Consider the following 14,098-nt stretch of genomic DNA (forward strand, 5'->3'; position numbering starts at 1 on the left):
GCAGCTGCCAGCCCTTCTGGCCTTGGTTCAATTACCTGGATTTGTTTCTGATTTTCCTCTGACAATTTGGTTTGTGTCAGTTTAACTTTGTAAGCATTTTTGTAACTTTTCAGAAGTTGCCTGTGGCTCTTTATATGATTCCACGACCACATCTGTGTGTATCGCTTGATGTGAAGGTCAAGAATGCAATTTCCTGCGTACTTCCACCTGTAAGAAACAATCACATTATTTCACCCTGGGAAATAAACAAGAAACCATTTGAACGAACAGGAACAAGACCTGGAGCAGGCAGGATATTTGCAGGCAAGAATTCCTAAACCTAGCATTTCCTCAACTGAAGGAGTTTGTGCTCCTAGTTGTTCCTCTGCAAAATCTTCCCTTAATTTTTGTGGCCAAAGCAGACAAAACAATTCTTCTTTCAATATTTTAAAATACTTCTGAAAATACCACTTGCTTAGGAGGACTTTTCCGCCCCTCTCCTTTGGGATTCAACAAAGGCTGCCCTTTGCTGCACTGAAGAACTCTTGTAATACAGAAATATCTGCAGCTCACCACTGTTGGGCATTCCCATGCACAGGTACTTCGGGTCTGTATTTTCTATACGGGACATTTCGGACCATGTAATCAATGGATTCCAAGAGATCAATCATACTAAGGTACTAAATGAAGAAAAAAAACACAAGAGGAATCTTAACCAGAGAAGCATTGCCCAAGAAGATGCATCAAATGTTTCTAACAACTGTACACAGCCCAGAGTTCCTGGGAACACCCCTTCATCCAGGAGAGTTTACAGAAGTCGTCACCTGCCTTCCGGGGGGGATCCGAATGGGTGACATGCATCCCCCTACCTGAGGCTTGGTGAGTTCAACGGCGATGCTCTGGATTTCCATGGCCCAGTCAACCTTGGGAGTTTCCAGTTCTTCTTCGGCATGAGGGTTAAGGTAGAGTTTTGCAGAAGCTGATACGGGTTTAAATACTTTCAAAAAAGAGAGAAAGAGAGAAAATTAGGAACTCGTTTCTATAAAAATCGAAGTGAAACCATCGCTGAAATTTTCTGAATTAAAATATGCTACTCTACTCATTACTAGTTGGGTTTATACTAGTAATGCTACGGCTTTGGCATAGGATACCTGTCATGCGCTACCAAAAAACGTGGCTTATGAATCACAACTCCCGTAGGTGAGCTCAGGCAGCATGATGGTGCAAACTTCAGCACAAGAGACGACACGAACTCTGTCTGACCTATTTCTTTCATCCTATCCTCTCCTCCTGCTTCTATTCCTATCCAAATATTAGACTTCTTGGCTAAATTCCTCTCCACAGCACAACTCCATGGCCATGAGAGCCTTACCCACCCCGCACCCATTTTCTTTACCTGGTGGCAGGCTTCAATGAGTCCCTACAGAAACCACACCTCCTTTGAATAAGCCCCAGCTTCATCCTCACGAGTTTGCCCACTCTTCCAACCCACGGACCATCTGCCATTACCAGAGGTGAATTCTGCGCCTTCAGTTCTGTCCTTCCCACTTACTGTACTGATAGTCAGGAAGCTCTTGGTTCATAGAAGGGACTCCTTTTTTCAACCGCTCCTGTACACGGCAAGAAACCAACAACCTTTCAAGTATTTCAGTGATAAATGCTTAGGACAACATAGTCTGGATGAAGCTCATGTGACAATGTGGAGAACTCACCACTTTTAAAGGAGGCAGAGTTCATGCTACAAAAATAACTTAACTTAGAAGTTATTTTCCTTCCAGAGAACCTGTGTACTGAACATCCCCGATTAGCCTTTCACACGTAGCCTACAATATCTGCTCTTTGGCTGCAAAATGTCCACACAGTGATGGGTCTGGTGATTTTTTTTTTTAATTAGGAAAACATGTCAGAATGTGTCATTTCTCTCTTGCCTCATCAGAGGAAACAATGCAGGAAAAAAAAACCAGGCATTATATTTGAGAGGCAGCGTCCCATTGCGAAATTGCCTGATTTGAAGTTAATGTTTATTAAATTCTCCCTCTATCTAGGGCACTGTTCAATGCTACCTGAGGCATTCTGGGAATTGAAGTCCTCCCATCTTAAAGTTGAAAAGCCTGAGAAACACTGGTGTGGAAGAAGACTCCCGTTTCTCAACTTACAAACTTGCCCATTAAATCTGGCCAGTCGTGGGCTTTGGGGGTGACATCATGCAAAGGAAATTTCCTGAAGTGGAAGTCCTTGGCTGCTGGCTAATCTCATTTTATATTACTGGTCTATCAACTTTATCAGTGAAAAGACAGGAAGAAGCCGGTTCACAAAGTACAATAACATTTAAATTACCAAGATTTGCTCCCGGGAAGAGCGGTAATACATTTCACTATCCACATTCCAGTAGACACTGAGGGAATCAAGGCTCAAAAGCTGAAAGGAAAGATGCAATTGGTTAGGGGCTGCAACGAAGAGTGCCAAGGACCCCTCAAACAGCAACAGAGTCAGAGGAGCATTTGCAGAAGCGCATCAAAGGACAGGCGTTTACCGAGGCAGATACAAAGCCAGCCAGAACAATGTTGTTTCAGAGGAACGTTGCCTTGATCTAGACAAGCTGCCAAAAGGACTTCTGGGGCTGGCAGCCAATTAAGGAGTTGTTCTGCTTGCCCGAGGGAGCATCAAAATATGCTTTTAAAAGGCCAGAGCACAAGCCAGCTTTCAAAAACCGGTATCTGAGCTTTTGGGGAAGTGAGGAAGAAAGAGGCACCGAGAATCCACTATTCACAGGGAGAATAAGAGATCAAAAGCCCTGCCACGGTGGGTCCAACCCTTCAGGCTTCAGCACTGTGCATCACTAAGCATGCTGGCCATTAAAATTCATGTCCCTGAATACGCTTTTCCAGGTACCTCTAGGAGCTGCTAAAGAGAAACTGCTGTGCTTGGACCCAAGGACAGCTGTACCTTGTAGATGATCTTCGCAGCCTCATTTAAAATACAAGGAGTCCAGTTGTCATTTGTGGTCTGGAAATAAAAAAAAGACATTAACATGATCCTGCCAGCTTCACACTTCTTTCAGGTGTCAAGCTTTTCTCGCATAGGGAAGGATTTATTTAGTCAAAGTCTCACAGCTAGAAATGTCTCTTGAACCTTCCCCACTAATTTCCCACTGTTAATAAAGCTGCAATGGGGCTTCCACGGTAATTAAGTAACATTTGTCGTTAAGAATGGTTTCCAGTGTGAAAATAAACACAGCCTAAAATAAATTGCCATTCTTTTGTCAGCCCACCAGGAAGTTTTAAACCCCTCTTTCCCTTACCTGCAAGCTGAGCTCTGCCAGAGTCATTCCTAAAGAAATCGGTCGCTTAGGATCTGTGATCTACAAGTACAGAAGAAAATACTTCATAAGGAATATTAAACACCCCAGCATAAATGCATTTGCAGTTTAGTTACATGCAAAAAAAAAAACTGCATCAGATCCAAAATGGGTGCTAACAAATAAAATACAGGATTTAGTTGTTTTGCAATTCCTTTCTTTTCACATATTTTGAAGCAAAAACAACCTTCTGTAAATCTTGCACAGGAAAGTTGCCAGCCTCTTCAAGAAACAATGTATTTTATATTTTATTTACTTTTTAAGCCATTGTTTATGGCTTAAACAATGGCTTAAACAAACTATTGTACTGGTCCTTAGATAAGCAGCCCAGCCCTTCATATAAGAGGCTGCTGCTTCTTACTCTTTGTCAGTTTTGCACAGGCTCCAGGCCACTTACATCATCTTCATACTTAATATGGATGCCGGTGATTTTGACTTGTACGTTTTTGATGACTTGGGTTGCAAGCTTTTCCAAGAAAGTATCTTTCTTCTGTTCTTTTGGCTTATCTAAACAATAATTTGTAAGTTAGTTTCCATCGCATTCCTTCAATTATCATATTAAACATCATCTGTTTACTATCGCTTCTAAGCATTTCCCCTTTTTTTCCCTCTTCTTTGTTACACAGCAAAGTCTAAAGAAGATCTTAGACCTTAACCTAATTTATTAAATCATACAACACACTCCAAAGAGAGGCTACACTTTTTATATTTTTTGAGAAATAGCCAACATGGAAAATATCAAACACAACACACAACTGAATTGTGTCTTAAATAAACCATTTTCTCCCCAGTGCTATGAAGACATTTTTTCCAAATCTGCAGCCCTCTTTTCAACACAATGTACAACATGAAAAAGCTTTGTTAGTTTTCCTTTTGTTTCTCTCTCTTTACATTCATTTCTTATGAAAACAATACTGGCAACGATAAATTCACACATATTACTGCAGAATTATTAAAATCAATTTATAAAAAACAGAAGCAGCAAGCAGAAATGTTCAGCAAATTCTGCTCATTGTACCTACCTTTTGAGTGCTCACGAGCTTTAAATGGTTTCTTAAAATGTTTTTTAGTCTTTTTAGACTTACGTCCTTCATAATGTAAGCAATTTTACAGAAAAAGGATAAAGTTAGGAAAGTCTTATAAAGCAAGCAACAGAAATAAAGGGGGGGGGAATTAAGAAGGTAACTGAGGAAAATATCATTTTTCATCAGAACTGCTAAATTAAATTTCCACAAGTGCCTGAAATAAAAAATTCACTGCAATATTTATAGGCGTTTCTACATTTTTCATGTAAGTGTAGATAAAATGAAATAGAATAACCTTTTCAGTTGTCAAGATTAATTTTCTAGCTAACAAATTCTCAAAGCTACTTCAAACTGAAACATTAGCATAGTCTTAAACAATTTCAATCTGAATTGAGAAGGTATTTTACTAGCATTGCTTTTTCTCAAATGTCCATCATAAGAAAGATTTTGTCATCAGAAACTGAGAGTCCATGGCTGGCTGGGGAATTCTGGGGGTTGAAGTCCACAAATCTTAAAGAGACCCCTGATGTCGACTGCTAACCTGCAATCCAGCCATTCCACCTCCCTCCTCCAACTGCTTGACTAGAGTGGTTAAGCATGCATACCCACCGGGCGACTGCACAATGCTCTCCAGGCCATGTATGAGATCTGAAGGAGCGCCTTCATCCACAGGACAGCATAATCAAAAAGCAGACATTTCAAAGCAGAGAAGCAACTCTTCAAGCTGAACCAATACATGTTTTTGAACACTGAGGCAAGAGAGCGCCTACGCAATTCAAGAAACAAAACCGTGTCCCACAGCCATGTTTGTCTCTGAAAACTTCCCTTTACAGGGAGATTCCATGTTTTAAGGGAACCGTCCCTCTGCCCTATTTGGTTTTTAATTAGGCAAGACAAGGGGCTTCTGTCTGAAGACAACGTAAAAGACGAAAATGAAATCATAAAATTCCCAGTATGGTGATATCTCTAGAGCATGGAAAATGAGATTTTCACGTCTCTTCTGTAAAATTAATAAAAATGCAGTTATTTTGCCTTTTGGCATTTTCCAGGACTCTGAAGTAGTTTTGAACACATCAGTCATGTGCACCTCTTAAAAATAATCTACCTTTTTCTGCTGATTTTTGTAAGGCTTCTTCAATTCTTGACAACTCCTTTTGCTTATTATCTTGTAGGTATTTTTCTTCTTTTTCTGCATCATATTTAATGCCTGCAAGGAAAAAAACAAGGAAGTCATATTTTATTCAATATTGCATCCTTAAGGTAGCATCTCGATCAGACCCTCATCCTGCTCTTTTTACATCAACCTATGCAGCTCCTCTTTCCTGTGATGATGAGTTCCATAATTATAATTCTCAGAATCTCCAGAGAGCAGAAATTAAGAATCGGAACCTCAGTATGATTTGTTTCTTAGCATCCATCTGTTATTGGATATTCCTGATCTTCTTCATCTAAACCACACACTTAAGGCCAATGACATAACCGTAGGGGTAACCGTAGCCTGCTGGAAGGATGTTTCATGTAAGATTTACCAACAAAGAAAGACAAACAGTGTAATCCTACGCAGATTCACCTGGCAGCCAGGTAGGTTCCACGTATTCACAGGACTTAATCTTAGGAAGTCCTGGACTGCAAGGAGAGCCTCAGAGACACATCGGCTTACTTCAACCAACATTTTACCTTGCCTGGATACTTTGTAAAGGACAGCAGGAACTCAAGGTTGAAATTTTTTTAATTTCAAATTAGTTCCAAGTGTGAAATTTCACCCACTTTTCTATTTTGAGTACAAAACAGCTGTTTCAAGCGTTTTGAGAACGTTTCAAACCACAAAGACTTCTCAATACTCAAAGTGGGAAATGTTATGACATTCTGTGTTCAAAACAGCCAAGGCCTTTCTGCTTTGCACAGGCTCTGCTGGCCATACATCCTACATAGGGAGATTGGCAGGGCATCGACCCAATACAAGTCCACTGAGCAATGCAAATTTACCCCAAGAAACTTACTTGCCCCAGGGACAACAAGAAGATATAAGCCTTCTAGGGATGCAACGACTGCTTCACCGTATAAATTCTTCCAAGGAATCTTCAGAGTAAGCTTATCTAAAAACAAGACATCCTCCATTTAGCTTTCATTTGTTCTGCTAACACATTAAATAAGCTGCAAGCAGAGACCGACTATACCAGCCTCTGCCTTCTGCTTGTAAGAACAATATTCAAATGCACCTTATTGCTTATTCCATGATTTGCACTTGGTCTGTGCCTGGAAACAAACCAACAATAGTAAAATTGTTGCGTCCCTGATTGATGCTAAATTTACGAAGCCCGTTTTGCTAAATGGGTGGCTGTTGAATGTTGGCTAGCTTCAATCTCCAGGTATTTTTCCAGTGCAGCCCCAGAGGATGCCCAGAACCACCTAAAAATCATTCTGAGTGAAGAACTTACCTATTTGACCAGCCTTTACTCTAAACGGTACGTCCAATTCACTCTAATCAAGAAAAAGAAGATACTTTTTTTTAGCACTGACCCATAGTAAAAGTTAATGGTCAAGTCAGGCAGGCTTTGTCCCAGCAGGAAAGGGGACCAGTCGCTTCAAGCTGCCTTATTATAGCAATGGTTGGTTTGGAATCTCTTGGGAAGAAGAGTCAGCCCTGAGGTTGGGATGCTGAGTTTTCCTTCCTATTCATGCAAGAGTGGAAACATATTTCAGAGAGGCAACTGGGGTGTGGACGACGGGGGGGAGGGGGGGCAATGACTCACATAGTTTTTTTGTGATGACAAACTAGATTTTCCATAAATCTGCTCCCAACTCTGACTAGTTTCGTTACAGATGAGAGATCAATTAGGCCAGGGTGAAGATGAAACATGCTTGCTCTAACATGGGAAGTTAAAGAAAGTGCTAGAAGCTCTGGCTTGGCATTTCCTCATTTCAGGACTATCTGGATGGGGCATCTCTTCAACACCACAAAACCTACGGCATGACCCCCATGCTGTGAGTTTGAGTGGCAAACTCAAAATCCAGGATTCTTAAGCCAATCAAAACTGCATTAACTACACTTATTAATGTATTATTAAAATAGCCCAAAGCACATATTTTGGTAGAGAGTAGTTCCCTGAGGATGGGCTCCAGCACAAATCCGAAAGCTCGGAAAAACTGAACTTCTGGTCCTGGTGAACTGACCCAGATTGGATCTTAACAAGTTTGTAAATCATAGTTTGGATCCATGGAGGTAATGAAAAGAATTTGCTGATAACTTCCAGGTTGCTTACCAGAGCATTTTCCTTGATTAGGAGGTTATCAAGGGCCACATTGCCTATAAAAGAAAACAAGATATCTATAAGCCACATTCCCACCATATCTGCCTAATCACAAAAGCTGATGTTTACGCAGCCACAATGACAACATCCACAAATAAAAGCAAGGCATTTTTTAAAAATGTCAGGGGAGGGGAATGCCTCCCCAGCTAAGTATTGAGCATATTTAGTGACTATGAAATATTGGCTTATTTATGCATTTGTCAGTATTTGTAGCCTACTCTCTTCTTGTCAGTTTTAGGAGACAACATAAAAATTAAAACAAGTGTAAAAAAATGACTGCAACAGAAAATTAAACAGGAATGAAATAGGCAGTGCTGGACACATTTGATTTCATTCTTGTTATAAAACCATGAAAGGAACAAAGCAGTGTAAGAATTGTGTTAACTTTCTCATGCTAATTTCAACAGCAGCAACACTAACAAAATTTGGAAGGCGCCATCAACTGAGCAGTGACAAATAAATAATTGACCCAGAGGAAAAACAAAGTTAAGGTTAATCAGTTACGTAGTTTTTAATCTTTTAGAGAAAATGCAGACACATCTGCAAAAAGAAAGTTAACGTACGTAGAGCACAAATAGAACCTTCTATGTACGTTGGAACTTCCTCAATCTGAGCAGGAAAGAAACACCAGAATTTTACTGTGAAAGACTAACCCTGAATTTTATTGTAGTATTTGACTCAGGGCCAATCTCTAGAAATGTGTTTTGCTGCAATTTCCTACTGCACCCGGCACGGGTTTTAGAATAGAATAGAATATAATTCTTTATTGGCCCAGTGTGATTGGACACACAAGGAATTTGTCTTGGTGCATACGCTCTCGGAGTACATAAATAGAGAAGATACATTCGTCAAGAATCATAATGTACAACACTTAATGGTAGTCATAGGGAAACAGTCAATATAAATGTTAAGGATACCAGCAACAGGGTTATAGTCATACAGTCATAAGTGGGAGGAGATGGGTGATGGGAACGATGAGAAGATTAATAGTAGTGCAGATTTAGTAAATAGTTTGACAGCGTTGAGGGAATTGTTTGGCAGAGTGATGGCGTTCGGGAAAAAAACTGTCCTTGTGTCTAGTTGTTCTGGTGTGCAGTGCTCTATAGTGTCGTTTTGAGAGTAGGAGTTGAAAGTTTATGTCCAGGATGCAAGGGGTCTGTAAATATTTTCACAGCTCTCTTTTTGACTGGTGCAGTATACAGGTCCTCAATGGAAGGCAGGTTGGTAGTAATTGTTTTTTCTGCAGTTCTACAGTTTTAAAGCAAAAAAGCAGCAGTGCAATTTTTAAACTTAGTTACAAGTTAGACACAAATTTAGACTCTTGCAACCAAACTGCTGCATCCTCGAAGTACTTTCTTTTTTGGCTTGAAGATCAGAAAGGAACTGAAACGGAAGCCCCTTTTCATGAACTTTTCCATTTTATGTGAAGTACCCGTTGTTCTGACAGCCTGAATCAGAAGAAGATGCATACAGCTCTCCTCATATCAGTTACCTCTAACCAGAGGAGGGCTTTCTATGAGTTCTGGTGAGGAAAGGAGCCAGAGACCACAGATGCGAGGTTGAATCATGGCTACAACCACGAAGAGCAGAGAAAACTATCAGCCGCTTATCTTGATTAAATACAAGGTGAACTTTTTTGAGGAAACTATAGATGCTGATTAATCACAATAAAAGTTAGGGAAGCTAAAATGAAAGGGCAAACTCTGGAGCACTCCGTCCTTGCGCTGTGTTTTTAGCTCTTTTTTTTATTTTTTATTTTTTAATTTGATTTATATGCCGCCCTTCTCCGGAGACTCAGGGCGGCTTACAATGCGTTAAGCCATTGGTTGGAAAATGGTATTAAAAAGATAGGATGTGTTTTGTTATCGCAAACCCACAGGAAGAATTAAGAGGACATCTCATTCCTGAAAAACTGCCATTTCGTAACAAAACACATCCTATCTTTTTAATACCATTTTCCAACCAATGGCAAACAGATTTTAAAAGCAAAAGCAAAACATCTCCACGAAAAGCCTGGAGCCAACCTTGATAGGGACCTTGAAAGAATCCATTGTGATTTCAAGCCTGCTACGCCCCTATTGTTTCATAACTCTGCTATCTCGTGGCTGCACATCTCATGATCTGCAACACAGTTACACACAGTTGTTCTTAGTTGCCACAGGCCAGATTATTTTTCAAGGCAACCCTCAATTCTTTCTTGCCCTTTCCTGCCCCTCCCCTGGTCTGGCTTCAACCCAAATGAAGTTTCAATCCAATCCATAAAGTAAATACACTTTCTGCAAAATTGACTCCACAAAAGCAAGAATTGTTTTTACAATAAGCTTAGATTATATGCAACCTAAGGAAACTTTAAGGGACTTTTTTCCAGGAGTCTGTTTTCAAACGAGGAAATAGAACTCAGTCAATAAGGAATGCCTGGCCCTTTTTTCAGAAGTGATGTAAATACTGTACAACTGAAATCCACCTTCCAGGTATAAGTATTCTAATTGGAGACTTTCCAATGCAAACAATCGCAAAACAACAATGTGGTTTGTAGAGAAAATGTTTCCGATTATGCTGCAACTGGGAAAACTGGATTATCCAGTCATTGAGAAATTTATCTCAACCAAAGCAACAACTTCAGTTTTAGTTCTGTTAATGCCAGAAGTCTTCCTCCTAAGGCTCTTCTGACTAACAGAAATGACATTAAAATGTTCTCTCTTTTTTTACTCACACTTAAATGTCACGATAACATTCTTTTAACTTTTAAGCCAGGGTGTTCAGGAGAAATCTAGCATGAGAGCAAAACACTGACCTACACGTGTTTTCAGAAGCAAAACTAGGTCAGTCTTCTTACATAGCAGAACTTAAGAGCCACAGATCGTTCAAAGGACACAAACCAAGGAAAAGGGGCCAAGTTTTGAGAACAGGAATTACGAGGTTGTGTACTGTTCTATATTTACTATGATTGCTGGAGCGGGAGGAACTGAAGCCGAGTTTTGCAGGGTGGGAAGGCGGCCCAGGAGTCCCAAGAGTCAGTTGCTGCTTCAGGCCACCCAGGGAGGCTTGGCGGTCGGATGCGGCTCCAAAGACCAGCAAGATCTTTATTGTCTGCCTGACTTTAAGATTTTAGCTGGTTTTGTTTTGGGTTCCCCCCCCCCAGTTTTATAGAACACCCCTCCCCCACCAGAGGCGACTGAGGTGGGGGCGGGGGGGCGATGCATTGGCGTCCATAAAGCCACGGGGGACCCTCCAGGCTTCTCCCCCTTCTGCAGGGGAGCGGGGGGGGAGGGGAAGCGCCTCCAAGGGGCAGCTGGGGAGGGGAGGGGAGGGGAGAAGGGGGGGTCCCCGGGGCTGCCCCCCCTCCCACCCGCTGCCTGCGAGGGCCCCGGGCGGGGGCTGCACCTCCCCTTGACAGCTGCCCCCCCCGAGCCTGGCCAGGCCGCCGTAGTGTGGGGGAGGGGAGCCCCCCGGCGCCGCTTACCCCCCCAGATGCCCAGCTTGAGCTGGGACTTGTTCAGGTTCTCCACGTAGCAGCCCAGGAAGCGGTTCAGCAGGTCGGCCACCACCGACTCCAGCACCATGGCGAAGGCGGCGGCGGGCCTTCCTCGCAGGGCGGGAGGGAAAAGCCAGCTGGGCGCGCGCCCGAGAAGGCTGAGGGGGGAGGAGGAGGAGGAGGCGCGCGCCCGTCCGCCACGCCGCTCCGCCCTCAGACGACGGCGGTCCCGCGCATGCGCGCTCGGCCCAACCAGCCGGCTTTCCCTCCCTTTTCTCACCCGCGCTCTCGAGGCGGCGGCGGGGGGGGGGGGGAGGAGGAGGAAGGGACCAGCCCGCGCTTTGGCCGAGCGCCTGGGGGGGGGGGAGAGATTCGCGCGATGGGCGTGGCCAGGCTGTCCAGCCCCGCCCAGGCGGCCCCCTATTCGACCGCCGGAGAGCGCGAGGCGGCGCGCGGCCCTCCCCGCGCCCTGATTGGCTTGGGCTCGCTCGCACGTGGCGCCCGGGAGGCGGTTCCGGGAGCCGGCGTGAGACGCGCGTCGTGTGAACGCGCTGACTCGCCCGGAGCCTAAAAGGGCTGCGGCTGCCAACGGAGAGGGTGGGGGTGGGGGGACGCGGGAGTTTGGGGGCGGTGAATCAGCCTCGGAAGAGCCCTGGAGGCCGAGGCGGGGATGGCGGCCGCGAAAAGCAGGCGGTCAAGGAGGGAGCCCGACCCGCAAGGCGCAGCGTCCCCACGTGCAGGGCTGCCTCGGTCGGCCTTCCAGCTCCAGTGGCTGCAGCAGAAGCCAAACCAGCCCCGCCCCTCCTGGCACTGCCCACCTGGCCGGCCCGGCCCTCCCCCCACCCCCAGCAGAGCAAGGGAGCCGCCTGTGCCCGGTCCCTTCCCCAAGACCCCGCCGGCCTCCCCAGCTGCAAGGGCCTCGCGCGCCTGGGTGCCGTTTCCAGCGACCTTTGCCCGGCTGGCACGCAGAGGCAGCGGCTGCCTTGGGTGAATGGGGCGGGGGAGGCCTCCGGTGAAAAGGGAGGAAAACCCATTGACGTCCTGGGGCTATTTTTACTTCACAGCCACGTTGTTTTCAAACGCGGCCAGAGGGGTGTCTTGAATGGCAGGCCTGCAGCTGGCATCAGCTGGCATCCGGAGGGTGTTTGGCCATGACACACCTGCGGAGGGAAAATGATAATATTTCAGATGAAGATGCCGCCCCGCTCCCACTGACTCTGGGCGGGATCCGTCTTTAGGAGAAATTAAGGCAATAAAGAGCTGGGCCCTGCGTTGGTCCTGGGTAGCCCACCCAACCCTGGTCCACACAGAGGAGCAATTCCTCCATGACGCTTGTGGATGAATCCATCCATCCAGTGGTGGCATCCACATTTTTTTACTACCGGTTCTGTGGCTTGGTGGGCGTGGCTCAGTGGGTGTGGCAGCGGAAGGATATTGCAAAATCTCCATTCCCACCCCACTCTGGGGCCAGCCAGAGGTGGTATTTGCCAGTTCTTCGAAATACTCAAAATTTTCACTACTGGTTCTCCAGAACCTGTCAGAACCTGCTGGATTTCACCCCTGCGTCCATCCAAAATTCTTTCCTTGTTGGTTATTGTCATCATGTCATTTGCACCTTGGGGCAGACCAGAATTTGCCTAATCGTCGGTGCTGAACAAGCCACCATTGGTGCTGCCCTTCCTAAAGGGCTGGTTTTTGCAGCAGATAATGTACAAATGAAGGACTCCGATGAGACCTTAACTCAAACCAATTTGTCCCCGCATAAAGTTTGGTGGATTGTGGTCTCCTCCTTCAGAGGGAAGGAATGGCCTCCTGGAAGACAAGGATGACGTACACAAATGAACTGGTTGGGCATAGAGAGAGACCGTAGTTTAAAAAGCAAAATGTCTCAGCTGAAGAAGCTGTGTGATGGCTAAACATCTCATCTGAACGCAGCCCACCAATCTGTAAGAGCTTTCAGCACGCTCCTCTTTTTTCCCCAAGTTTTTTTATTTTTTATCAAAATACCAAATCAATGTGTGAACAGTGTGGCACCTGAGTGTCATACATTCTAATACAAATAAAACTAATCAAGTTAATCATAATCTTTACATTCAATACGCTTATATATTTCTAATAATAATGCATACTTATATTAATTTATAGTCTATCATTCAATTATTCCACATTTTCTCTTGTTATTGCTTTCATTTTATGATGTAAAAAGTATACACTAATATTCCCCCTTGTTTCTATCACCTATTCTAGCTTTTGATCATATCACCCTTTATTAAGAAACTTTTCCTTTCTTTCATGTCTAACTTCTAATCATGTTACCTACTTAAAAAAAGAAAAAACGAAAAGGAAGAAGAGAGCGAGAGAGAAAAATAACTCAGAACAGGGAAAAAAATCATCCATCTATCATCTCTTGCCCGCTTCAATACTTTATTTGCTATGCTTTACAAGAAAAATGGGAAAGAAGAGGAGTAAATCAAGACAACAATACAAAAATAAAGAAATCATCTATCCATCGTCCCTTGCCCACTTCAATACTTTAATTGCTATACCTTTTTTTTTTTTTTTTTTTTTGACTTGCCTCCCAAATTCCTCTCTTAAATCTTTACCTACTTCTTGGATGTTTAATCTTTCAGCACGTGCCTAAACACCTGCTGTCCTGGGATATTTGGTTTGGTTCAAGCAATCGCATGTTTTGTGAGCGATAGTAAATATCTAGAATAATTATCTAGACCTTTATGCCCATCAAAATGCACAGAAATCCTAATCATACTGTTTCTCAAGAATGAATCTTTCTGTTGAAATGATTTGGAATTTCTCCTCTGGAAACCATGAGGAATTTGAACAAATGCCATCCATTTTTAAGGGATGACTCTACCATGGATATTATTTCTGCAGATTTTCTTTCCGTCCTTGCTGATGACGCTCGAGAATGTTCTGTTTGTCTTCCTTTGTC

At 43.7% G+C, this 14,098-nt stretch overlaps 1 protein-coding gene across 5 annotated transcripts in view; it reads right to left on the minus strand.

The window, feature by feature from the left end:
* The window catches only part of VPS13C (vacuolar protein sorting 13 homolog C), a 52,615-nt gene extending 41,219 nt beyond the window's left edge, over nucleotides 1-11,396 (minus strand). For 3 of the 5 annotated variants that reach the window (XM_034409392.3, XM_034409391.3, XM_034409394.3), the window contains exons 1-15: nucleotides 11,137-11,373; nucleotides 7,626-7,669; nucleotides 6,801-6,843; nucleotides 6,363-6,458; nucleotides 5,468-5,569; nucleotides 4,972-5,022; nucleotides 4,360-4,425; nucleotides 3,735-3,844; nucleotides 3,281-3,340; nucleotides 2,926-2,985; nucleotides 2,317-2,397; nucleotides 1,532-1,589; nucleotides 849-976; nucleotides 553-659; nucleotides 36-207 (exon numbers count right to left, since the gene is read on the minus strand). In XM_034409392.3, coding sequence (XP_034265283.2) covers nucleotides 36-207; nucleotides 553-659; nucleotides 849-976; nucleotides 1,532-1,589; nucleotides 2,317-2,397; nucleotides 2,926-2,985; nucleotides 3,281-3,340; nucleotides 3,735-3,844; nucleotides 4,360-4,425; nucleotides 4,972-5,022; nucleotides 5,468-5,569; nucleotides 6,363-6,458; nucleotides 6,801-6,843; nucleotides 7,626-7,669; nucleotides 11,137-11,236 — 1,278 coding nt within the window. In that variant the 5' untranslated portion in view covers nucleotides 11,237-11,373. Of the gene's footprint in view, nucleotides 1-35; nucleotides 208-552; nucleotides 660-848; nucleotides 977-1,531; nucleotides 1,590-2,316; nucleotides 2,398-2,925; nucleotides 2,986-3,280; nucleotides 3,341-3,734; nucleotides 3,845-4,359; nucleotides 4,426-4,971; nucleotides 5,023-5,467; nucleotides 5,570-6,362; nucleotides 6,459-6,800; nucleotides 6,844-7,625; nucleotides 7,670-11,136 lie in introns of all 5 variants that reach the window. The other 2 variants (XM_087877957.1, XM_034409393.3) reach the window with 1 other exon arrangement.
* Nucleotides 11,397-14,098: the final 2,702 nt, after the last annotated feature.

The sequence above is a fragment of the Pantherophis guttatus genome, chromosome 13 (assembly GCF_059756535.1).
Source record: "Pantherophis guttatus breed Tessera chromosome 13, ASM5975653v1, whole genome shotgun sequence".
In the NCBI taxonomy this organism is placed as follows: domain Eukaryota; kingdom Metazoa; phylum Chordata; class Lepidosauria; order Squamata; family Colubridae; genus Pantherophis; species Pantherophis guttatus.